This window comes from Rhipicephalus sanguineus, chromosome 6 (genome assembly GCF_013339695.2).
Source record: "Rhipicephalus sanguineus isolate Rsan-2018 chromosome 6, BIME_Rsan_1.4, whole genome shotgun sequence".
Classification (NCBI taxonomy): Eukaryota; Metazoa; Arthropoda; class Arachnida; order Ixodida; family Ixodidae; genus Rhipicephalus; species Rhipicephalus sanguineus.
Genome location: NC_051181.1, coordinates 164,818,972 through 164,844,494, shown reverse-complemented (window position 1 = coordinate 164,844,494; position 25,523 = coordinate 164,818,972). Strand labels below are relative to the sequence as shown.

The following is a 25,523-nucleotide window of genomic DNA, read 5'->3' as shown; positions in this document are numbered from 1 at the left end:
CGCACACTCGCACTGATCAGTTTGCGTTCTGTCTTAACTTGAGACATGCGCTGGTATGTCCGCCGCCACTCGTAATCGCACCATCTCGCATGGCAGAACAGGCTTTAAAAATTAACGCCCGGCTTAATGGCAGCCGAAGGTGAAGTCCCCAAGCACCTGCATTGCGATCCGTCGAGTCCTCACAAAGATGGCGGCGAGCGCGCATAGTCTTGTTTTGGCGTCTGATAACCAGAAACCTTCCAGATATCTTCCAGAACAAATTTTTTCTGGCAGCTTCTGACGACCCACTGGTAGGCAGAATTGTCCAGCCAGAGAACAACGAACGCCGACTGGAATTGCGCCGCGCGATGGGCGGAGAAACCCGAAAACGAAGACGCTCTGGCAGTAAAGTGTGGGGGAAATTATCGGCCATGTTCAGTGGGTACAATGGCAGTGTTGCTATGGTTACGTGCCACGGCGTGTTGTACAGCGGCAGCGATGTGGCAGCAGCATGTGCGTTTTCGTAGGTCTTGTATCGAACCGTGGCGGACTGGAGGAGCGACAGCCTCCATTCTGTGGCCCGCATTGTTAGTTCCCCCAGCTGTTGTTGTAGCCATGAGGTCTGAACAAAAGTGTGTGGAACGAGTGTGCGTCTATGTACCATGCTACGGATGAAGGATTTGCAATGCTCAGCAAAATCGTGCCAAGCGCTACAGCAAATACATTTTTTTTTTTTTTTAAGCCCCTTGAAGGTTTTGACGGCCAGTGTCGCCGCCTGCCTTCGGGTTGGTGTGTGGTTGACAGAGAGCGGCGATCGAGCGATTTGGAGAAGACACAGAGGGGACACTAGAGCAATTCGGAAGAGACGCAGAGGGGACAATTGAACAATGCAGAGAAAGCGTGGAGGGGGAAAGGCACTGTGGAGAAGCCGCCGTCGCTGCGCGGCGGCTGTCTGCCACTTCGCGCTTAACAATTACACGAGAGGGCGGAACGTGTTATCAGGTGGCCCAAATAGTGGTGTATTAGTTTGACAAAGCTTTGCGATCACCCCTGTCAACTATTAACGCCTAAAGATTCATTTTCTTGAGCTAGAGTATGAAATTTGGCAGGCATACTTAGAAGTGTCTTGAATAGTGAAGTGTCTTGAACAGTTTCGTTATGGTACCCTGAGTAGTTTTCAAATTACATCATGCTACATGATCTGATTATACAGTCCACCTGTGGAAAGCCTAGCACGGTAACAAAACATGCCATGAAGCTGCAACTGGTTTTGATCTTTACTCAAAAGAACACTACAGGAGATGACACTCCCAGAAATTTTTTATAACTTTTATTTTTTTAAAGAGAACATCATGATCACCTTCAAATATTGTCAGAACGCTTGTCATGCATAAATTATCTTGTAAAAAAATTTTTATCTAGGTCCGAATAAATGGTCGGCGACTGTATACCTCAGATACATTTTCTCACGCTATTAATTTTTTAAAGTGAAACGAGAACACTCTCTTGCCGGTTTTATCGAAACGGGACAAAGAATGCACGAGCACGAACCTCGGGTCTCAGCGGAGCGGCACGAGAGTAAGTGTCAGCAGGTCATCTCCAAAGTAAAGCCGGTAAAGCGACACTCGCGTGTCATCTGATAAGTAGTAACCGTTTTGATGATAAAGCGCTATGGTTTACATTGCTGTCGCTTTATTACCGTTCCAGCATGGAATGAAATGATGTGCCGACAACCCAGTCAGTACGCCGCTCTTACGACGCTATCTAATCACTGGCTTGCCAGATCTATGGGATACCATCCCCCGTTTTCCTCCGTACAAAGCTAAAGAAGCTTGCACTTTGCCTCCCGTACACGCATTACCTTTCGAAGAGCACCGATTCGCGTGCTAACAGTAGCGGTGTGATCAACACAGAAGCAGCGGAGACAATGTCGCAACAGAAGGCCTAAAGGACGAGCACATCGCTAGTAAAGACAGCGGCCGTCGCCGTGGCAACCACCAATAGGAAAGCACCTTTCAACGGTGTCACGGGCTGCTCCAATAGGAGCGCCGCGTACATCGCAAGGTTCGTGAGACCGCCCCCAAGTTTTTGTTGTTTGCGCTTTTTCTATGCGGTCATCGTAAGTGAGAAGGGCGGAAACGGAAAGGGAGAACTGTGAGCTTTGAAACGGCGCCAAGATGGCAGCACTCGGTGGTGGGAAAGACGAGATATGGCACCACGAAGTTAGGCATTCTTGCGCGATCTTGAGCTTCTTTTTTACCGGCCACATTTACAAAACATCTCTTTTTTTTTTATTTAGAGTGCATTTTCAGCGTAATCGTTTTGATACTGCATAGGTTAGGCGTTGCAGATGCCAAAATGACTGCTTTCCAGAAACTGATTTTTAGCACGATTTTCACTATTTGACGGCCGTGTCCCCCCTTAAGCAGTCAGCGAATGCATTCGGCTCTATGAGACTCTGTCGGGGATTCGTCGAAACTGCGTTTTAACCGTTAGTATGTTTAAAGCGGGTACGTATTAACGAGGTTTGACTGTCTGAGAAAATATTTCATGTGCCTGTGGGAGCAAGGTTTTTTCTAAACTGATAGAGTTACAAGGTAAATAAGCATATCACAATTACTTGAAATTAGAACTGTGTGCAATGCAACAAAAATGAATGTTCTAAACCCATTAAAACAAAGGTTATGGTATGTTGAACATTCGGAAGTGAAATCCCAGCTTGAAACTGACTCCTCAAAACCTTCTTGAAAAGTGTACATCAATGTGGTTTTCAAGAGGGTCAATGTGTGCATCAAAAGTGCAAAAGACAATTTTTTGCACCCTTTGGTACACACAATGTGCAAACTAATCCTCAAAACAGAAATGGAAGCCAAAACGTAAAAACATAAAATACTTTTCACTTGACACACCTATGGCCTTTCCAGCTGGCCGCTTCTCATTTGGGTAGAGCTGATCTCCTTCAGGCCATGTCACATACAGCTTTGAAGGCAACCTGAAAAAAGCAGTGCCAACCATTTTTGCAGATGCAATTAAATGAAACTACTCAATGAACTAGGCCTGGTTCTGACATAACTTGCACTAAGTGCATTGGTTTGCATATGTCACTCTCCTGAGCAGCTTGGAAAGGCAACATGAGGATTCTTAATACCATGCCAAGGTATGTCACCACTATGTACATTGAGTGTTTTCTTTTTGCTGTTTTTAACCATAAAGGATTTGTTTTAATCATGTGTTCTAACAAACAGCATAACTGTATTCCTCAAGCTCAATCACACAATGTGGCAGACATTACTTGCGAAATAAATAGAAAAACAATCAGCTAATTCACAGAAATCACTGTCTAACATTCTATCAAGTTACTTTACAGCACATATTGCAATATACATATTGTAGCCAGTGAGTTTACAAGGAACTATACACTCCAACTTCGCTGTAATGAAGGCAGATCTGACATGAAAAGACTTCATTATATCCAAGAATTCGTTACAAACGTATATTTGTAAGATTCTGCCTATGACAAGTCTGTTCTTCATTTACAACGGATAATTCATTACATCCATGTTCGTTATAACAAGATTTCAGTTTATATGCACTTGGTATGAATTTTCAGGATATTCACTCCTAAAGTGTGCAACAAAACACATGGACGTTTCAGTTACTTTCATGCTTCAATGCACATAATGGCATTTTGTAAGAAAAGTAAATGGAGCAGCAGTGCATCATTACCTCAAGTTTGACAGTGCATACCTTGAAACATGTACTATTCTTAAAGGAGTACTGGCAGAAAAATGTTAGATCTTGTTTTTTCTATAGCAATAAATAGCTAACAAACTACTTATCAAGGCTGGAAACACTGTGGGCTCGAGTGCACGATGGTTAATTTTTTTGGAGACTATTTTATAGCACCCAGTCGCAGTTTCGGTTTCAAAGAGGACCGAGTTAGGTGGCACCCAGAATGGTTTTAATATAAACATAGCTGGCTATGTGAGCACACAAACCACGTTCACATGAGCACGGCGTGGACAACTCTTTTCAGTGAAGCTATAATTCCCTCTGGGATTATGCAAATATGTGTGGCCCCCGAAAAATGCAAGGACTTCAGCCTTTGTACTCCCGTGCAAGTCTGCCCCCTCTTTCCGTTGAAAAGGTCTGCTAGGAGGGAGCGCTCGCAAGGATCATGGCAGCCAACACAAACTCGTGATGCAGGTGGCAGTTGGTTGTTTAAAGGAGAACTAAGGGCGAGTTTTGTGTGCGGTGGCCCAACACGCACTTTTAAATTGATTTTAAATGTGTTCTAGGTTATATTATCCATTGATATTTCATAGATGATTGCATGTGTGTCCACACATATCTATCCCACAAGTTATCTCGCCTTCAAAATTTCACGTCAGTACTCCTTTAAGAATTTGTTCCGAGTGAATATGCCTTGCACATTCACTGGCTACGATTTGCGAATTCCAATATTGGAGGTCTTATTGGTAAAAAAGTTAATTAGCAATTTTTTTGGTAATTACAGTCAAACCCAACTTATTGAACTCAAGTAAATTGAATTATCCTTTCAATCGAACTACTTTCGAACACAATGTTTAAAGTCAATGTAAAGGAAAATTTACGGCTACATCAAACAACAATAGCCAGAACACTTGATAGTATATCTAACATCGGGCAGTGCACAATTCGTCCCAAGAAGTCGGCTTTTTCACAGGGAAGGGTGCTTTCATGTATGCATTTTGGAGGGCTAACTGTGCAATTAGGAGGGCACCTCACAGAGCGAGTATAAGCTATCACTTGCTAATGCGTGCTTACTATCGCTTGATAAGCGCGTGACCACAAGAGAGGAAAATAAAGACGGCGCTAGGCTGTGGCACGTGAAACCACGGCTCACGTTCCATGCTGGCGTCGATTCCAGTTCAGCCGTCTCTTTCCTTCGCTCCTGTGGCATAAGCCGACAAGGGGTGACCGGACAATTCCTTGTCGCAGGTGTCGTGTGGGGTCGCCGTTCGCTTCCCGGCTCCCTTTGTTAACGCAATGGCTACCGTAAAACAGACGAACCTGGCTGTTCTCCGCAAAGCTGACGATAATCAGCACAGTCGAACATAGAGAAAAGACATATGACGTTGCCGCTATGTACAGCATCCCAAGAAGCACACCGAGTATGATATCAAAAAACAATGCCAACATTAGGGCCAAAGCAGACTAGAGGCTTCTGGCACCCGACGAGCACGCACAATGAAGATGTTGAGTCGCTGTTCACATCGTTACTGCATTTTCTCACCTACAACCAGCGCGTGCATATAACCCACATCCCCAACTAAAAACCGCACGAAAAAAAAGTTCCGTGTATGGTAGGCCGCCTTTCTTACACTATTGTGAAGCAGGGCCGTGAAGCCAACTCGCACACCGAAATCCACATCGAAAATACAGTACATGTTGAATTATACAATACAGTAGACTCTTGATAATTCAAACTTGAGGGGACCTTAGGATTCTGTTTGAATTATCAGAAGTTCTCATAAATATGACTTAGGGCAACATATGGTGCATTCAGACGACGGACCGAATCCGGATTTGGGAGGGGCGGACGGCGCGTCACGTGACCTCACATCAGTGATTCCTCTCGTCCGTGCAGCTCGTGGACGGATGAGCCCAACCTGTTTTTCACATCGGGATTCTGGCAGCAGAACACCGCAGCTTTAGCGGACAAACAGGCTGGCAACCAGTACACTTTTCTTCTGCTCGAGCTGTACGGCTGTCCTCGCAGTTCATTTCAGCTCTGCTGGCGCTTACATCAGTTTATTTCTGGGCTCGTATTCTAAGAGGATCACCTTTGAGGTGTCTATCACTTTTAAAGCGCACTGTCATGAGTAAGGAGAGGACGTATGGACGACGAAGACGACGAAGTAGGAGGAGAAGCACGGGGAACAGGCACGAGCGTGTGCAGGGTAGCACACAGCGCGATGAGCGTGGCACGAGCCGTAAGCGAAGGCAGCAGTTCGATGAGCTCGCATTGTTTGCGTGGCTACTGGAGAAGAAGGTCGCATTGGCAGCTACGTTCTGTCAACGGGAAGGCAGCGGGCGTTCGATTCCGGAGGCCGTCACGCTGGCACTCCGTGGTGTGGCCGTTGACCTCGACGACGCTCGGGCGAGGCTCCTCGGAGGTGCTGCAGCACCTTGCGGCAATTCGGGACGCACCAGCAGCAGTCCCCCTTTAAACTTCGGCCAGCAACAATCCCCGGGACGCCACGTCATCAAGTACAGCAGGGGCCGAGCTCGTACTTAGGCCTAAGTGACCGAGACGCCCTGCCACATCAGCGACTGGGAAAAGGCTTACGGCAGCTTCGTGGTCTGTTATGCATCGGGACGACAGTTCATCGGGACGACAGAGGATCGTCGGCGACATCGACTGGGGAACCAGCACAATGGAGGCTGGACTTACGGCGTGTAACGGAACCAAGTAAGAGTGTTCCATTGGCGAGGACTAAGTGGCCAGACAGACTCTATAGTAGCGACGCGAGTCGGAGGTGTAGAAGTACTGAGAATTGTGTTTGTTTATTTTCGCATATTGCTCTAGTGTTTGTAAGATTTTCATTGTTAGTTGTTTTGAGTGTTTTTCTTATAGTTTTTCTTGTGTGCAATTAAATTATGTTTGCTGTGCCTACCTGCGCCTTCTCAATCTATCTCCAACGCACACGCCTCCGAGATCGGTGACACGCACTGATTGACAGGTTGGAAAGTAGCGGGTAAGTTGCCACTTTAATCATTGCACACGCAGGATTCTGCGGCCTGCAAAGTGGCATTGTCGCCGAACACAGTTGTCTCAGAACACAGTTCGTGTTTGAACACTGATTTTAAGGTCAAGATGCGAACCAAGAGAAGGAAGCATAATATGCAGCAGTGCATTGTGCACTGTCGGTACCGGTTATCCGCAAAAGAAAAAAAATGCCGATATCGGCGCATCACTGCATCCTCCCTTCGTATGCGGGGCCCCACGCACGACAGCAGTGAGGTCAGTCTTCAGCAGCTCTCTGTAAAGCAGATTTTCCTTCCCATTCAGCTATTCCGCCAACAATGCCATTTTCACTGAAACAAATAAGAGTCCTCTACAATGCTCGATGCTCGACAAAGCTCGGTGAGCTTCAAGTTCTGTCGGCCTCCATGTTTTTGAATACTCTCAAACCGGTCTGCTGGCAGTGAGCGCAGGTGAGCACAGAGACTGCGGTCGAGAGTAATCCGGCTCACTAATGCTGACACCGGCCGTCCGTTGTGTGGATGCGCCTGCTGGCAGATGATCCATGGATTAGCCGTCCACGTCCACGACAAATCCGGATTCGGTCCGACGTCCAAATGCACCAATACCAACTAGCGTTGAGATGTTGCTTGTTTCTCAGTGCCGTGGCAACATCACAGACAGCTCTGCATGATTGCCAGTAAAGTTTTTGGATGTGAACAATAATACTGGTACTCGGCATTATACAACGCCTTAACATGTGTTGCAATTACGGGACGATACGTGTTGTGTCCCGTGACAATCAGTAGCCCCTTCCCATTCTTAGGACGCTTTCCTGCGTGACACTGTTGTACTGCGGCAAAAGCTGCGTTCGGCATGCAATAGACCAAGGCCAGACCATTTTCGTTTGTTTCTTTTTCTTCCACCATCAGCATGTGATTGTTGGCACGCATGGTTTGGCTAGTTGGGCCGTATCATAGGCAGGCAATAAGCATTGTTTGCGAGAGTCAGTGACATAATGTGAATGTTCAGCTAGTAGCAACAAAGGCAGCAGATATTTCAAGGCATGGACAAGCAAAAAGTTTGAATTAATCGAATTTGTACAGTGGAGCAGTTTGAATTAAGTGGTTTTAAAATACATTGAAAACATAGTGAGCCAACCAAAAGTTGAAGATTCGTTGGAATTAACCAAACGTTTGAATTATCAGAGTTTTAATTATCAAGAGCCTACTGTATATCGAACTAATTCTTGTTTCTGGCGAGTTCGATATATGCTGGTTTGGCTGTAGTAAAATATGTATTTCAAACTTTTATGCGAGTAGTGTTTAATGTTTTGAGTAATAAAGCTCAAGAACTACAATAAAGCCATTTATCATAGGCAATTTTAAAACATTGCTTATGGTGTATAAAAAAAAGATAAGATAGAATCGTTGTGGCTTTCAAAAGTAATACAGAATTTTTTTTTATCAATAAATTGTCAAATTTAATGAAAAAAAATAAATAAATAAAAGAAGGATACAGTTGGATTCATTCAGACAACAAGTGAAACTTAGGTGCTGCTAATAAAATTCCAGTTTGAGAACCCTTGGTTTACTGCATAAAGATACCTTCGCTTCCCTATTTATTTAATGCAATGGCCTGCACATAGCATGAGCTCTTACTGCAAGTGAGAATGATGTAACACATGGAAACTGTAGGCCTGAAAATAGCAAGGCCTTCTTTGCACAACGGCAGTACACACCTGCCTTCTTCCTCATCAATTATCTTCTGCAGCATGGAATCTGTGACCTTGCGATCCAGCTTTGCTAGTGGGAAGATCTTCACCTCATCGTAGAGCGATTTTGGCTCCTAAAGCAGAAAACCACACCAGTCACAACATGAACATATAAGAGTGAGAGAAATTTTCCTCAATTACTGCCATGAGTCAAGAGTTTTTTCCTTCACGTATTCAGAGATACAAAACAAAAAAATTTCAATGCGCATACAGCCTCTGGCGTATCAATAGCGAAAACAATCAAAACTCTGCTACACCAACATTGATGAACATGCACAAAAAAAATCATTGTTGCAGAATTTGGTTGAAACAAAATTTCATGTGTACACCACACAGATTAAAGAGAAATTCATTAATATGTACCCACTTTAACACTTTCGTGGCCGCACCTATTCCCATCGATAGTATGTTATTGATGACTTGAAGTTCAAGTTTTGGCACTCTCTGAGCGGTTCTGGACAGCTAACACAATACAAAAGGTAAAATAACATGTTTTTTATTAGTTTTGTTTGCGAGTTTCTTTTTTCCACCGTGGGGAGATTTTTAAAGCTCGTTCGCAGTTGGGTAGGTGAGCACTCGTTGTTTCAGACTTCGCGTCAACGTCACTCGCACGTGCTCCACGGAAATAGCGAATTTTATATATATCGAACACTGTGTTATATCGAACACTGTGTTTTTGCTGCGCGGTGCTCAACACCTTTGCTAGCTGAGCGCATGCGGAGCGGTGCGCTACATGTGAGCAGGCGACGGCAGATGTGGCCCTGTGGCTCGCTAAGCCCGAACCCGCGGTGGTCTTTGACTCCGGTGAGTATCGAGGTTACCACAGGATGAAGCCGCGATCGCTATAGACGCGATCATGTGTGGCGACGACAAAACTCCGAAAGTGCACGTGCATTCGACCACGGTACCACGGTAAACGCGATCATACATAGCAACGACGTAGTTCTGAAGGCACGTGCGCGGCCAGCATGCATGGATTGAAATCGGAACTACCGTTTGCCGCAACCGCTGTGCACAAAACCGCGGTTACTATCAATGCAATCATCGATAGCGACTACGCAGCAGTAGATTAAAGGCAATAAAGTCGTAAAAAGGCATGAAGCGCTTCAGTGTTCCCGTCATTCGCTTACGACTATGACACGTGCGTTTTGACACGTGCGTTTGTGGCAGCCAGCTGTGCCATACCTTATTGGTCCATTCACGTGTGTCCCAGAAGAAATACGCAGGTTCTTTCGACGAAAAAAATATGTCTTGTGAGTATATTGTGGTTTGAAAACAGATTTTGCTAGTTTTTTGGTGATACGAAATTTTGGGTGATATGAATATTTTCGCTCCCGTTTGAGATTCGTATCACCGAGATTCTACTGTAGTTGAATCTGCACTTTTGACGCAACTGTGCAGCGCCCAAACTCTCAACATTCCTGTGAGATATATTGAAAATCAGTTCTGCGGAATCCCGCAAGGTGGCGGAAGCGTTAATTAAGGGAAAATAGACAACCACCCATTTGTAGCCCGAAGCCACAATGAAATCCATACGGATTTCTCAGAAATAAAGCCTCTTAGTCGCCGAAAAATTCGTCCTGGTCCGGGGATCAAACCCGGGACCAACGCCTTTCCGGGGCGGTCGCTCTACCAATTGAGCTGACCAGGAAGCTAGCAATTGGCAGCGCGAGGGCGAAATCCATACGGATTTCTCAGAAATCCATACGGATTTCTCAGAAATCCATACGGATTTCTGAGAAATCCGTATGGATTTCCTTGTGGCTTTATGCTACAAATGGGTGGTTGTCTATTTTCCCTTTCTTAACCCTTCCGCCACCTTGCGGGATTCCGCAGAACTGATTTTCAATATGTCTCCTGTTGCTTCGAGTTGTCGATGAATTCGCCCTCGCGCTGCCATTTGCTAACTTCCTGGTTAGCTCAATCGGTAGAGCGACCACCCCGGAAAGGCGTTGGTCCCGGGTTCGATCCCCGGACCAGGACGAATTTTTCGGCAACTAAGAGGCTTTATTTCTGAGAAATCCGTATGGATTTCCTTGTGGCTTCGTGCTACAAGTGGGTTGTTGTCTATTTTCCCTTTCTTAACCCTTCCGCCACCTTGCGGGATTCCGCAGAACTGATTTTCAAGCATAGCTGTGATAGGTGGTACGCTTCAAGCCAACTTTTCTAAGCTGTACTCGTGAAGAGTACATGTGCACTTCTTCATGAAGGGTTCATTTTTTCTTTTACCACCATCTCAGGTGACTTTCCGACAGTAATCAAAACAAGCAATAACCGAGTTGACCATTTTCTGGCATTTCAGAAGTGGCCTCCAGTTTCTAATACAGTTAAACCTGCCTAGTTTTTTGCTGCTAAATAAATGTTCTGGGTGAGCTCTGCCTTCAGTTCCTCTTTTGTTTAATTTGTGCGTTTCTTTTCTGAATTTTCATGCTGAAACTGCATATAACGAAAACCTGTATGTAACGAATTTTTTCGGGAATCTGTCAATTTCGTTATATCCAGGTTTAACTGTAGTACTCATACTCAGCGACTCAAAAATCCACCTTTCCAACATCAGCTGTGGCCATGGTCTCGGTTACTGCAGACACTGCATGACATCAGCCATTCTCATTATCACCTTTTTCAGATTTAGGTGGTGCAGGTATTCAAAGTGAATCTGGACCCTCCCACTACAGCGCGCCTCACAATCATACCATGCTTTTGGCACGTAAAACACCATAATTAAAAATAAAGATTATTTTAAAATATTACTTGAATGTTTTCTATATGGTTCGCATTCACCCACCACTACTATTCAGCAATCGTTACTAACATTAATACCCACCTTTTCAGTAACTCATGTACTCAATGGTAAAATTGTGTTTTATCTGAAGCACAATTCCACCTAACATCGTGCTAACCAATTTCAGAGTAGCACCTAATTATAAGCGTAAAGTGAGAATTACTGAGTGCCAGAATAATACACAAATGCTTTGCAGTTGGAACTAACAGTGAACTGCACAAACCTGCTGGATTTCCACTTCCCCTCCTGTCGCACAGACATTCTCAGTGTAGTCACCATACAAAAGGAACCTCCGGATAGAGCCAATAATAATTGGATTTGTTCGTTGTGTCCTAATCTGAAACCCAACAAAACAGGCACATTTAGAATAAGCACAGCTGTCGATACATACATGGCAATATTCGAAATAGCATTAAATGGTGAACTCCTGGGATTTTCTGTGGTCAATGGATCTCAAATGAAACTTGCTGGGCACGGTTCCCTTACACACACACCCATAATTTCTTGAAGATAACAGGCCTGAGAGTTGCAGAGATTTTTTGCAAATTAATTTTATTTGCTGCCTCAAGCACTGTATGGCTTCTTCACAATTAATTAACACACTGCATCATGGCGAAATGACTGATTATAATATAATCTTGTAGTGCAAATAAATGGCGACACACGAAGGGCACACTAACACACACAATGCTAAACGTCCAACGAATGTCCTATTATCGGGTACCACGTCATACTTGTACACTCTGCCCTCAGCTAGAACGAGCACATGTAACAGCATAATCAATGAGCAACACATGAGCAAAACTGAACCGCTCATCATGCATTGTAAACATTGTCACAGCAAAAAGAGAAAGAAAAAAATTCATTTGACGAGTTTTTTCTTTTTTTTCCCCCTTTTTTCCCCAACGACCCTCGCCAGCTGCACATGAAAATGTCAATCAAGGCAAGAGCAAGCACAGATGCGGAGCTTGTGAGTCTACTATCGAGGAATGCTCCATTATAAGATGATTAAAACTGCTTTTATTGTGACGTATTGAGAAAATGGATGTGAAATCAATTATTCTCCATTTCGTCCAGTGCAAACATAAAAAGTGAGAAGCAGCAACACAACCGTCAACACCGCTATGCTGTCCTCAATTAAAGTTGCAAGTCGCACTTGCCGGCACTTCCTTAAATTGATGGCAATGATCTGGAGGCACTTGGGAGTATTGTTATGCTGACTTATCATTCAATTTACAAGATGCACTGTTTGCCTCATAATGCCAAACCTGGAACGGTGCCAATACTGGCATTAGCATCTCTGTAATTATGTTATATGTAAAAGTGGATAACGAACAATAGTAGATATTCCTGGGGATGATTGAAGTCAGAAATTGTTTCTTTTTTTTTTTTAGTACAAGAGCTATACATTTTTTTTTTACATTTCTGTGTGTTAGCATGTAGTAGATGATGCCATCAAACCATTGATTGTAGGCTATCGACATCAATAACGCGTTATCAATGGTTTGAAATGCCGCTTTTGAGACATTCCGCACCGTTTACGGACACAGTGTACCATCCTTCGTGAAGGAGAAGAGCTGTAGTGTTCTTCTTTGCGTAGTTTTTCTTCTTTACATGTAGCCTTGATTTCTGAACACACTCTGAAGTTGCACAATTGTTCTAAGTGGAAAGCGAACATGGCCACCACCGGATGCGGCGTGCGCGGTTCATAAGATCGCAGATACCAGCATTCCAGCGTGTTTGTGGCTGATTTTATCCATTTAATGAGCAGCAGCAGGTCTGAAGATGCTACTTTTTGGTCGTACTTTGGCTCTGAGAGCAACGACGATGCAAACCTGCCCGGAACGTCAGTCGGCTTCGCTTTCTACTTCGGGCTGTCTCAGTTCGCGTTTCAGCACCAGCCTGCCAGGATGGAAACTTATAAAAACTGTAAGAAATGCAAGTGCAACTAGAAAACCAAGCTGAAAACAACAGTCTACTGCAAGACATGCAATGTTACGCTATGCTTTACATTGAAAAACTGCTTTGCTGCATGACACGCTCAATTGTAGTGCTTACAGTAAGATTTTTGTCGGGGAAGCGCAATGAAAAAGTTTGAATTTTTCAGAGATGTTGCCTATTAGACGGCAGTACATTTTGTATATCTTATAATTTCTGATATATTTTTTCTTAGTAGATAGAAGCGTGTCTTTACAAATGCTGTTCAATTTTGTCCCGCAATCTAGAATTTAGCAATTTATATCGCTCACATAACATATACCTCGTTAAAGGGGTGGTGCCATCAAATTTCAAGGCTATAACAAGCCTGTTGTGGGTTTCCTCTGTATGCAAGGACACTCCACACGAAGGGTCGGACACAGCAAACGTTTAGAATATATTTTAATATACTTCCAAAGTGTACCTAAATGCCCATTGTCCCGATCGAAATCCATCGCTAGCGCGCCAACTCTGACGTAGCTGTATAGGAAAGGCAACGAAAGTTGTAGTGACGTCACACCAGGTCTGCTGTAGTGATGTGAGTGACCTCCGGACCTCTGCCACCTCCGCAACGTACATAACGGCTGTAGTGAACTAGAATATATTCTAGTTCACTGTAGTACCGGCAAAGCATCGGTTGCTTCATCACTCGCCGAGTTTCAATCGCTTCCTGGCTAAGTGCGTCACAGTCTTGTGTGGTCACGTGACCAAGCCTCCTACACTTCTACGTCACTGCCCAACCTCGGCGCCCAGAAACCGAAACCGAAAGTTGTCCACATCAAAAGGCAATATTAAATTATTTAGCGAGAATACATGAACCTTGGTGCGTGCATCATGCTTCCTGGAGCTATAGGAAACGCTTACAGCAAAGAACGCGCAAGCCACAAACATGGTGGCACCACCCCTTTAATGAAACTTGTATGCGTGAGAAGATCATTCATTCTGCTTTTCGTTTATGTATTACATAAAATATTAGGTGCAGTAGTTCCTTCAGCAAAAAAAGATCTAGTGCAACCTACAAAAAACACCTGTTTTCACCGCGGTAAGAAAAGAGTTAAACTTCATTTCACGTAAGTATGAAGAGGATGACAGCGTAGCAAAGGTATTTTTTAGATTCTTTCTGGGTCGGAAGATCTTGTAGCTATTTTAGTCGCATTTGTCACCTTGCCTCTGTTAACACTTTCTTTTACACTGAAACCAAGACGTGTGTTGAAAAACAAAGTTCAGCTTCACTGTGTGGAGATTTTACTAAGTATAGGCAAATAGTAAATTTGAGGTTCAAAGTGAATAGTGATTTGGTTAAACAATTTCATATCAAATAGGTTGAGTAGTGGATATCACAATTACAAAGGAATATGAGTGTTTTTATTAGGACCCAACTAACTTGCAATACTGCAATATTTCTAAGAATTAGAATTAGGCTAGTGCAAGCGTCACTTTTGTGGTTTGAAGCGAAGTGGAAGCAATCATGAATAGTAGCAGGGTGCAAGTTATAAAAGGTAAAATACGTTAAGTTTTAAAATTTGCTATAATTAGATCTTATATGGTCGCTTTTAAACTAAAAAAAACTAAATCCGGGTGCAAGTAATATGTACATTTAGCCTTCAAGTGTGACTTCAGGTAGGGCAAATTCCCTCTGAAAAGGCAGTTTCATGGCATAACAGCCCCACAATGAAGTGAAACCACCTTTCGTGGGGTAGATGTGCTAAATATTTGTCTACTCGTTCGTCCCGAATACTTTGAAATCTCAGAAATTTTAAATTCGTGTTGAAACAAACACGAATAGTACTGTAATATTCACCTGGATATTCGAAATGCTCAAATATTCGTCCATGCCTGCATTTTACTATGCCATATGAAAATCTTGTCTTCCCAGAATTTGCAAAAATGTCGGGTTGTGCCCCTTCTAACTGTCCTCATCTGAACAAACAATCTAAACTTCCTTTGACAAATGAGGTACATTTCGGAGCATCAAGCAAAGTGTTCATACAGTACAGGCAAGCACCAAAAAGCAATGCGTTAGTCTTTCTCCACTACAATAGGTTCTTGATAGTTCAGACTAGAGGGGACCCAATTTTGTTTGAATTGTGAGAAGTTCTCATAAACATGACTTGGGGTGATATACCAACTACCAGTACTGCAGTGGTTTTAAACTGTGATATAACAAGGACAAAAGAAGACAGCATGCGCGCAGACTCACAACTAAAGTTTTATTGAGTGAAAGATGACAAAGTATATACATATACAGTAAGACAAGGTAAAAAGACATCAGCTCATTGGCCAAAGATGGTCACATGAACGCTTTAATCACAATGTAGCACACCTAGATATTGCACCCCCACAGTCAGCAAGCTTCACCGACAAATCACTGACACATCCACATGTTTTCTTTATAGATTGAAGCGTTCATCTTTGGCCAATGAGCTCATGTCTTTTTATGCTCACTGCATATACACTCAAACCTCGTTATAACGTAACGGGATATAACGAAATAATGAATATAACGAAGTAAATGAAGTTCCCCTTGAAAACTCCATTGAGAACCATGCATATTAAACCTCGTTGTAACAAAGTAAAATTGACTGGTAAATGGATATAACGAACTATATTAATCTATCAAAATGAAAAAAACCCGACCACAGTGCGTTAAGTATATCGTTTTCTGCAGAGTTTGACACTCGTTCGGCGCGGCTTTTTCAAAACTCCCGTGTTGACCTCACAGCCACGCCACGCGCGGCCGAGAAAGCCATCCTCCTCGCCCAGCCAGCAGGAGCGAGCGCTCGGGCGGGCCACATGACTGAGAAGCGGCGCAAAGTGGTTTCCCCAGTTTCCATCTCTTTCAAGAACCTGTTCGCGCCAGGCCTGGCTCCCTCCAGCGCAGTCGTGGTGGTTGTGGTTTGTCGCGAGGGTTATCAGCGTGTTTGTACAGTACCACAGTACACGTGCTTTTCGACGACGGACCTCTGCTAAGTGCGGTCGCCTGTGTACGGTCACGTCGCCATGGATGAAGGCTCTGGAAAGCGCAAACGAAAAACTATATCGGTAGAGCAAAAGGCAGCCATTGTAAAGGCTGTCGAGTCGGGGACGAAGAAATCTCGGATAGCCCAAGACTTCGGCATTGCGGTGAGCACATTGTCTACCATTCTCACCAGCCGTGAGGCAATTACAAATGCCGTTACCCACGGTGTGAAAGGCAGCCGCAAGAAGCTGCGAACTGCGGTGTTCAAGCCAGTTGAAGATGCTGTCTACAAATGATTCTTAAACGCTAGAGCTGCGAATGTGACAGTAAGTGGCGAAATTTTGCAGAGGAAGGCAAGGAATTTTGCCTGCATAATGGGCCACGACAATTTCGTTGCCAGCGCTTTAAAGGGACACTAAAGGCAAATATTAAGTCGACGTTGATTGTTGAAATAGCGGTCCAGAAACCTTGTAGAGCTACTTTTATGCCAAGGAAGTGCTTATTTTGAAATAAAATCACGTTTTAGTGGTCCGCATCGCGTTAGCGCACTTCAAATCACCCACCTCAAATCAGTCTTTCATACGTCACTGCTGCCGTGCCCAACGCTGCCCGCCTTTACTGCGCGGCGGCGTGCACTGGTGGCGTGCACCATTCGGGCATCCGGCGACATCACATGCATGTGGCATTTTGTCGAACTTTCTGTGCGGAGCGACTTTCACGAGCGCGCAAAACACATGCGGCAGTACGCGATACCGAAACTACCACCGAGACGCGACCGCGTGAGCGAAGCAGGGCGCCGGGCGAAGCGCAGTTCGGCGAAAACGCAACCTTTGAACCACACGCGCTAATCCCCATGGCAGCGCCAAAGAGGTTCTTTTTTCCATGAATCAAACAGAAACGAACAAACAGCATTTCATTACGTCTCTTGATGCACGCAAGGTTCTTTTTTTATTGCTGCTAGTTTCATTACTAGTGATTAATTGTAGGCAGACTCTCGTACGTCATCGGGATCATTCTGAAGATGTGCCGCTCGTGGCGCTCATCGTGTGATACATTTAGCTTAATTTCTCGGTAAATAGGGCACTGCTGTTGATAATATTGCCGTTTTAGACGTTGTCATACATTGAGCTTCCACTCTGACATAAATTGTTATTTGCCTTTAGTGTCCCTTTAAGGAAAGACATGACATCGTTGGCTGAACAGTAGTGGGCGAGTCAAGTTCCGTTGATGCCGAGTCTGCAGCGGAGTGGGTGAAAGAAAGTTTTGAACCTTTGGAAGAAAATTCGCCCGTAAGGACATTTTTAATGCCGATGAGTCTGGGCTCTTTTTTCAAATGCTCCCGAACAAAACGCTATCACTCAGAGGTGAGCTATGCCACGACGGCAAGCACAACAAGCAAAGAATTACTGTGATGCTTTGCGCGAACATGGATGGATCTGAGAAGATGCCAGCGTTCGTGATCAGCAAAAGCGCATCACCTCGATGCTTTAAAGGGAAGCAAAATCTGAAGGTCCGATATGTCTCAAATCGCAAAGCGTGGATGACACGAGACATCTTTGCAGAATGGATGCAGAATTGGGACGAGGAACTGCGTAAGCAGAACCGCAAGGTGTGCTTAATACTGGACAATTGCAAAGCCCACCACACAACTGTTGCACTTCGCAACATTGAACTTTTGTTTTTGCCGCCCAACTGTACTTCCCTCATCCAGCCGCTTGATCAAGGGATAATTATGTCTTTTACAGCAGGCTACCGCAAACGTTTGGTTGATTGCGTGCTCCTCAACATGAGTTTGCAGTGAGAAACGAAAGTGGACTTGTACATGGCTATCGAAATGCTGCAAGCCGTGTGGATAAGCGTTTCCGCTAGCACAATTGGCAACTGTTTCAGGCATGCCTTGTGCGAAGTGGTCACGTGCGACTCCACTAGTGCCGAAAGTGATGGGACTGTTGTGGATGAAAATACTATTGAAGCGTCGTGGAAGGCACTCGGTGACACAGGTGTTGTTGCGACAGATGACTCTTCCTACGATTATGTCAACGCTGATGCCGACGCGGTCACTACGGAGGAGCCGAACGACGATGCTATTGTCGCAGATGTCACCGGACGAACCGACGCAAGCGATGACGAAGACGCCGTGGTCTCCTATGCACACACGTTCGATGTGCCAACGTCGTCGCAGGCGCTCGATGCGGTCGACCTCCTACGTAGTTTCTTCGGCGCCCATGACAACGGTGAAAATGGCATGAACGCGATGGCCACCGCTGAAAGGGAAATCCATCGCTTGCGATATCCGAAACAAAGGAGCATCACGGACTTTTTTACGGCTAGGTCTAGCGGACAATAAAATAGCCAGTGTGCGTATTGAGCAAGCAAAATATTTGTCTTCTGTTTATTTTCCGTCGCATGCGTGGTTGCGTAGCGGTACATCGGGCCGCGAGGCGGTTTCCTTCTTCGCAAGCTTATAGGTGTGAGCCCATCTGAGCATACATTGCCATAAACTGTTATAATTGATATAACGAAATAATGGATGTAACGAAATAATTGCGGCTCTCCTTCAACTTCGTTATAACGAGGTTTGAGTGTATGTCATTTTTCACTCAATAAAATTTTAGTTGCGAGTCTGCGCACATGCTGTCTTCTCTTCTCCTGTTGTCCTTGTTATAGCGCAGTGAAAACCATTGCAAAATGAACTAACCAACTAGCCCAACTTGGTGCTCTTCTACTAGTCAGATACAACTTAAGAAGACAGGAGAGGCCTCGCCCAGACGACCGAAGCACGGCAACCGATCGCCTCCGCGACTAAAGAAATAGTCCCGCTCATGCACACGCCGATGTTCTCCGAAGGCGGAGCCACCGGCCACCCGCTCATGAAGGCAGTCCCGAGTGCGCGCCCATCAGTGCAGGCTTGTGTTTATCCGCCTTTGAGGAGGAAATGCCGCTGCCTTCTAAAGTTGTACCCGACTACAGTACTGTACTAATGTTAATTGTTTCTCAGAGCCACAGTGACATTATAGACAGCTCCGCAAGAGTGCCAGTAAAGTTTTCAGGTGTCAGCAGTAATACTGATCTTGAGAAGTTAGTTGCCCTTGGTGAGAAGATGGGTTTGTCTGGGGCCGAACTACGAAAGTGGGTGAGCCAAAGGAAAAAGAAGAGAAAGAGCTAAGGAACAAAAAGCAGCAGAGCTCGAAAGAGAGAGGTCAGCAGCTGAAAGGGCCAAAGAAGAAAGAGAGCAACAATTGAAACTAGAGCTTGAAAGAGAGGCTAGCAGCTGAGAGGGAGAAAGAAGAAAGAGAGGCGCAAGAGAGACAAATGCAAGCCGAGATGATTGAGAGAGAAAGGCAACGGGCAGCACGAGTTGGAACTCGAACGGCTCCGTTTGCAACAGCGCATGAAAACTCCCGTCCAGGCTAGAGTCGAGACCAGAGAAAGGGAAAATCATAGCTTCCGTTTGAACCCAAGCAAACTGCTTGTGGCGTTTGATGAGAGGAAGGATGACCTTGATGCGTACCTACACAGGTTTGAGACGATCGCTAGAAGCCAGAATTCGCCGAAGCAGCAATGGGCTACCGCTTTCAGCACATGTTTGAGTGGCGAAGCGCTCAGTGTATACGGGTCAGCCTACCGATGCAGTTAATTACGGAAAAGTAAAAGCTGCTTTGCTTAAGAGATTTAGATTCACGGTGGAAGGCTTCCGAGATCGGTTCCGTACTGGAAAGCCAGCTGATGGAAAGACGGCTATGCAGTATAGCGGCGCAGCTCAGCCATTATTTTGACAGGTGGATCGAACTTTCAGAAACGGCGCAGGAGTACGGTGAGCTTAGAGAGCTTTTAATCGAAGAGCAATTTCTCTCCAGTTGCCACCCGAGCTTGTCGCTATATCTGAAAGAGAGAGTCAAATCGCTGGAGGACATGCTTAAATTGGCCAAAGTGAAAAAGGAGGGTCCCGATGATTCAAAGAAATTGGCACCAGAAGAAAAGAAACATACACAGGGGAGTGTTCCGCGATGCTTTTTGTGTAACCGAGTGGGTCATCGCACTAACAGTTGTCAGACCAACTTTGCACTCAGTTCTGATTAGATTTTATTGCGATGTGCCGATTTATTTTGTAACTCTCTCTGTTAAAAAAAAATCTTCCTCCTTAAAAGGCATGTGAAATATATCGTATTTTAAAAGCTACCGGTTATACTAGAAAAGTAATTGCATATTTGAAATCAGCACACAAATATACATAAACTCACCAAGTATCGTCAAAATCGATCAAGAAATGAGAAAAAAATTTTAAGAGCAGTGTCCCCCCTTAATGCGTACTACCGTTCAGTGCGAGTTATGCGGCGTTCCCGGCAAGTACGCATTACGGAAGTTCCACTGTATTGAAGTATGAGTGCGAATCGAATCGAATATTTTTCTAATACTTCGAAGTGCAATTGCAGAAAAAAAAAGGTTAGAGAGGATTCCTAAGCATATTCTTATGAGATAGCAACATGAGAGTGTTTCTTTTCGCTAGGTTGATGAAGCACTGGCAGGGTGGTATTTCATAGTTGTCTTATCAAGAATGAGGCAATGTAGAGGCCGAATTGTATTTATGTACATGATTTGGTGCAACCAAAGTGTTGCCGACAACACTTTACACGTGATGGGCAAAGATGCCATTTCCTCAGCCTCCCCTCCCCTTTCAACTTCTGTGGAAGCCCAACTAATGTGGCGGACAAGGGTGTGCTCCCTTCAAGTCCGGAGTTCCAAATCTGCCCCGTAGACGTCGATATATAAGAACATCTGAAATTTTGGATGCTAAAAAGCTTCAGCTTCCGATTTTTCGGATTTCCTGCCCAAATTTCAGGTCCAAAACAGCATTAATTGAGCCCCCACCTCTGCCACATCTTTCATCTCCATGTTGGAACCAGCGTTTTCATGAGTTAGTAAATTTGCGACCGTAGCAGAGCTTGAAAGGCAGCTTTGCCGCAATACCGGGGTGTGATTAGGTGAAGCATACTGAAAATCTAGGGACCACTTTCAATCGGACGTTGACTATCTTGGCAAAGTTCGACTCTAACGGAGCTTGAAAGGCAGCTTTGCCGCAATACGAGAGTGTAATGAGGTGAAGCATATTGAAAATCTGAAGGGGGTCACTTTCAATCTGACGTTGACTGTATTTGTTTTTGGGAAGTTTGAATAGTTCGAATAGTAAAATTCCAGTGCGAATCGAATCGAATAGCAAACACTATTAGAAAAATATTCGAAATTTTGAATATTCGCACGCCCTTAATAGTAAGCGAATCAAAAATCTGAAATTTGTTTGAATTACTAGAGTCTGAATTATCGAAAGTCTACTGTAGTTTGCATTTGAAGTTAGGCATATGGTATACACAGCTGTGCTTCTATTTAAAACAAATCAAGTGATCCCAACAATTTAAAAGGACAACCGTTTCAATATGGTGACTGTGCCCGTGATGCCAGTGGTCCTTGTGATCCAAGTTCACTAAGGACAATTATCGTCACCATTGGAGAACTTAGCAGTTGGTCTGTTAACGAACGGCATGTTTACACAGGGAGAGGGAAGTAGCATCAGAAGTCAGTGAAGGTTCCCTTGATGGCTAGCTCACCAGCTGTCCTTTTTTGAAGCGCTTGCCATCCCACTCAATGGCATTGAACACAGCCCAGGGGTACTGCTTGTACTTCTGCGTGTCCCTCCGGCTGATTGTCTCCTGGAAGGACTCAAACATGATCTGCTTGTCACTGTGCTCGTGGCACGACTGCAGCCATTCAAGGAAGTGCTTCTCGATGCTGGCACGCACCGCCTGCATCACGCAATAATGTCGCATTGGTCAACGTACTCCAATAAGGAATAATATGAACAAGCACAAAAATCTCTGACCTGCCACCAAGCTTGAGAGGAGAATCTTACAGTATAATGATGAGAATTGAGAACAAAGCAATTATGCAAGACATGTAGAGCTATTGTGGGAAGCCAGAGAAGGGGACTGTCTTTGCTTGCCAAATTTGCATAAATGTACTATTTTAGAGGATTCAAAAGAGAAGATTCACTGATGGGATTTAATCTTTTAAAGCAAAAAAAGTCTCCAATTAACACGGTCCTGTGCTTGCTGTGGCCATGTTATCCTTGCAAACTTCTTAACCTCACCTACCCACCTAACTGTCTGCCTCCCACTCACATGCTTGCCTTCTCTCGGAATCCAGTCCGTTACTCTTAAAGGGGCATTCACACGAGGGAGAAACCCGCGGGGGACACGGGAGGATTGTGGATCACGTGACCGTGACGTCACGGATTAGTGAGCGGGTGCGACTCCACCTGCACGTCCTCGGAGGACACGGGGAACTTTTCCCCAACAAGACAAAGGATCCCCTGGTGGTGGGGGAAATGACGGAATTTCGGGCTCTTGTTTGACCACATTGTTGCACTTGCTCCTGCAGAGAGCGGCAGTGGGTGTCCAGTATACAGCTGGTCATCTGCAGCTAGTCGTCAGCAGCTCGTAAAACGGGTGGTACAAGCCACCAGAGTAGTCTGGTAACACTGGTCTCCCAACTCCGTTCGCCTCGTCCGTGCGAGTGGGGAACATTTGAGGGGATTCTCCTCGGAAGCTGACGTCACTAGGCTCCACCTTTATCACCCGAGGATTTGTCCCCCTATGAATACCGCTTAATGACCAGCTGTTATCTTGCCTTCTCGCTACATGCCCTGCCCATTTCTTCTTGATTTCGACTAAGATCTCCTTAGCATACATTATATGGTGACAATATAGTAAGCACTTAATGTTCTGGTGGTACCCTTGGTAATTCAACGGTTTGTAAAATTAGACATACTGTGTGGTCTTGCGAGATCCAAATTAATTATAATTTGCTGTAGTGGATGACACTACACATTTTAGCAACTGGAAGCTTGCACTTCTAGTGTATGTACTATCTAGGCAATCCAAGAAAGCCTGTGCGTTTCTGCACAAACATTATGAAAGTCACATTCACGAACGGGTCCTTCCTTTGTAGGATTCGCAATTACTGAAGAAAAAGAAAGTTCAATACTTGCCTGGCCATTGACAACCCGAGCAAATATGGTGTTCTTTTCCCGCAGCTTGTTCTCCAGATCCATGAAAGTGAGCTTGTTGGTGCTTACTTGGAATGCGTCATCTGTCCAGAGGACACCTGAGATCCTGATAACAAATGTAAAAGGACCAATGCATCCACTTTTCATGTAAAATTTTTACGCCAGCATTACAAATAAATATCTCCCTGAAAAAGACAGTGAAGCTTATCCAGCTAGCAGGATATCTGGCAATAGTAAAATATGGTCGAACCCACATATATCGAACCAACATTAAGTACAAATCTCAGAGTCTCTGCTTTCTGCTGGCAGTAATGTAATGTACACACGTCATAAAAGACGTCTAATCCTCAAGTGTGCAGCTAATTTCATTGTCAAGCCAGGCCAAGCTACGAGAAAAGTCAACATGGCCGCTCTCCACAGCCCCTTAGGCCATCTTAGATTGCCAGTTTGCAACATATCATATGGGAACAGTAACTGTTCCACAGTTGCAATGTAACAGTGGGATTCCCAATGCATTGGATCCTGTGGGAGCTAAGCCAGGACTGGCTGAAAACAACATAGCAACCGGGATCATAACAGCAGGGTTCTAACGCACTTGGTCAGTCTATTTTATTTAAATTCGAAAATTTCAAGTTGAGGGTACATTTACAGTCGTACCCGCGATAACGAAATCCCGAAGGAACGAAATTCTCACCGCAACTAAATATTTTCGGAGCACCGGCGAATGCCCATAGGAGTCAATGCATATCGTAACTCATGACTACGAAAGATATTCATACCGCAGTCCCTCATTAGCGAAATTTTTGAAACACGAGTGCGCAAATCTACTCTCCCAACATTAACTACATTCGAAAACTGCTGAAATGCATTCATGCTACACTTAAATTGTGCAAAACTATCGCTACAACGCACTTGAGAAGCAGCCGCCATCACTGTTTACAAAAAAAAAAAAAAGCTGGCGACAATGATAATGATGATGGCTTGCCAAAACACCTGCTCATTATCGCGGACTACGTAGCCAAATCCACATTCCTCATGGAGTTTCATTCGTTGGCTTGGCTCTGTGCTTGGCTTTGTCGGCTTTTTGCGCATATGGTCGCGCGTGTGGAGCCATTTGTGGAGCGTTTCGTTGGTTGCTTGGTGCAACGTGAACTGTGTGTTGCGATTGCTTCGTCCAATTTCGCTGCCTGCCAAGATGCCGCTTCCGACGAAAAAGCAGAAGTTCATCACGCTGGAAGATAAGGCTGCAATCATCAGCAAGGTGGAAAAGGGCAGGAAAAAAATGGACATCGCCGAATAATTCGGCGTTGCGTGCAGCTCGCTGTCCACGATTCTGCGCTGATCCAGCGGAACCGGAAGAAGGTTCGCCTGTAGGCGCACTTGATGACGGTACTGTTGACAGCGCAGTGCCGCCGTCACTGACCAGTGCATGGGGTAAACCTTGTGCCGTCGCAAACGAGATTCCCGATCGAAAGGCATGAAATTGCTGCATGGTAAGGCCCGCCAAAGCAAACGTACTGACTTTTGGAAATAAAATGTGTTTTTGTAAATTCCATGTCTCTTCTGCCGCATTCTCGCACCAACGAAATTCCCACAAGAGCGAAATTTTGTGGTTTCCCCTGCCGGTTTCGTTATTGCGGGTTTCGACTGTATAATCAACCTTAAATGTGCACCGCTTGCAACAGCAAGACAAATGAGAAATCAGGGACACTACAGTGTGACTTCAACTATATGTCTGCTTTCAGACATACCCAGAGCATTGGTTATTCTGGGCTCTTGTTCAGGTTTTCTTTTCCCACCCTAGATCACAAGCTCTGGGCTTGCCCAGCACTAAACGGTCTAAATGGAAACAAAGAGCCATGAAAATCCTCCCTCCACAGCCAGGAAGAAAGAGCCCAAAAACAAGTCATCAGTCAAGCCCAGGCCGCCGTTGGAAGCCAACTGGTTCCGGCCGTTGTCAAAGGGGGGCAGATAGACGACGAAAGGGGGCGCTGCATCTCACTCCAAATAATGTGTTGCTTCTACGTACGAGCCGTGCAACATTTTCAACGCTAACAAGACAGCGTTGTTCTTTAGGGTTCTGCCTGACAAGACAATTGCGTTTAAGGGGGACCCGTGCGTCGGCGGGAAAAGGAGTGAAGAGTGGGTGACGGTTCTTCTGGCTGCGAACATGACCGGCACAGAGCGGCTGCCGCTGCTGGTGATAGGAAAGGCTGCGAAGCCAACATGTTTTAAAGGAGCACTGACATCAAATTTCAAAGTCAA

The 25,523-nt window shown here is 44.9% G+C and overlaps 1 protein-coding gene across 1 annotated transcript in view; it reads right to left on the bottom strand.

Moving 5' to 3' along the window:
- Positions 1–25,523, bottom strand: part of LOC119396986 (structural maintenance of chromosomes flexible hinge domain-containing protein 1) — a 218,328-nt gene that overhangs the window by 143,366 nt on the left and 49,439 nt on the right. The window contains exons 13-17 of the mRNA XM_049416665.1: positions 23,241–23,364; positions 21,802–21,996; positions 11,486–11,599; positions 8,448–8,554; positions 2,889–2,971 (exon numbers count right to left, since the gene is read on the bottom strand). Of these exons, the coding sequence (XP_049272622.1) occupies positions 2,889–2,971; positions 8,448–8,554; positions 11,486–11,599; positions 21,802–21,996; positions 23,241–23,364 (623 nt within the window). The remainder of the gene's footprint in view (positions 1–2,888; positions 2,972–8,447; positions 8,555–11,485; positions 11,600–21,801; positions 21,997–23,240; positions 23,365–25,523) is intronic.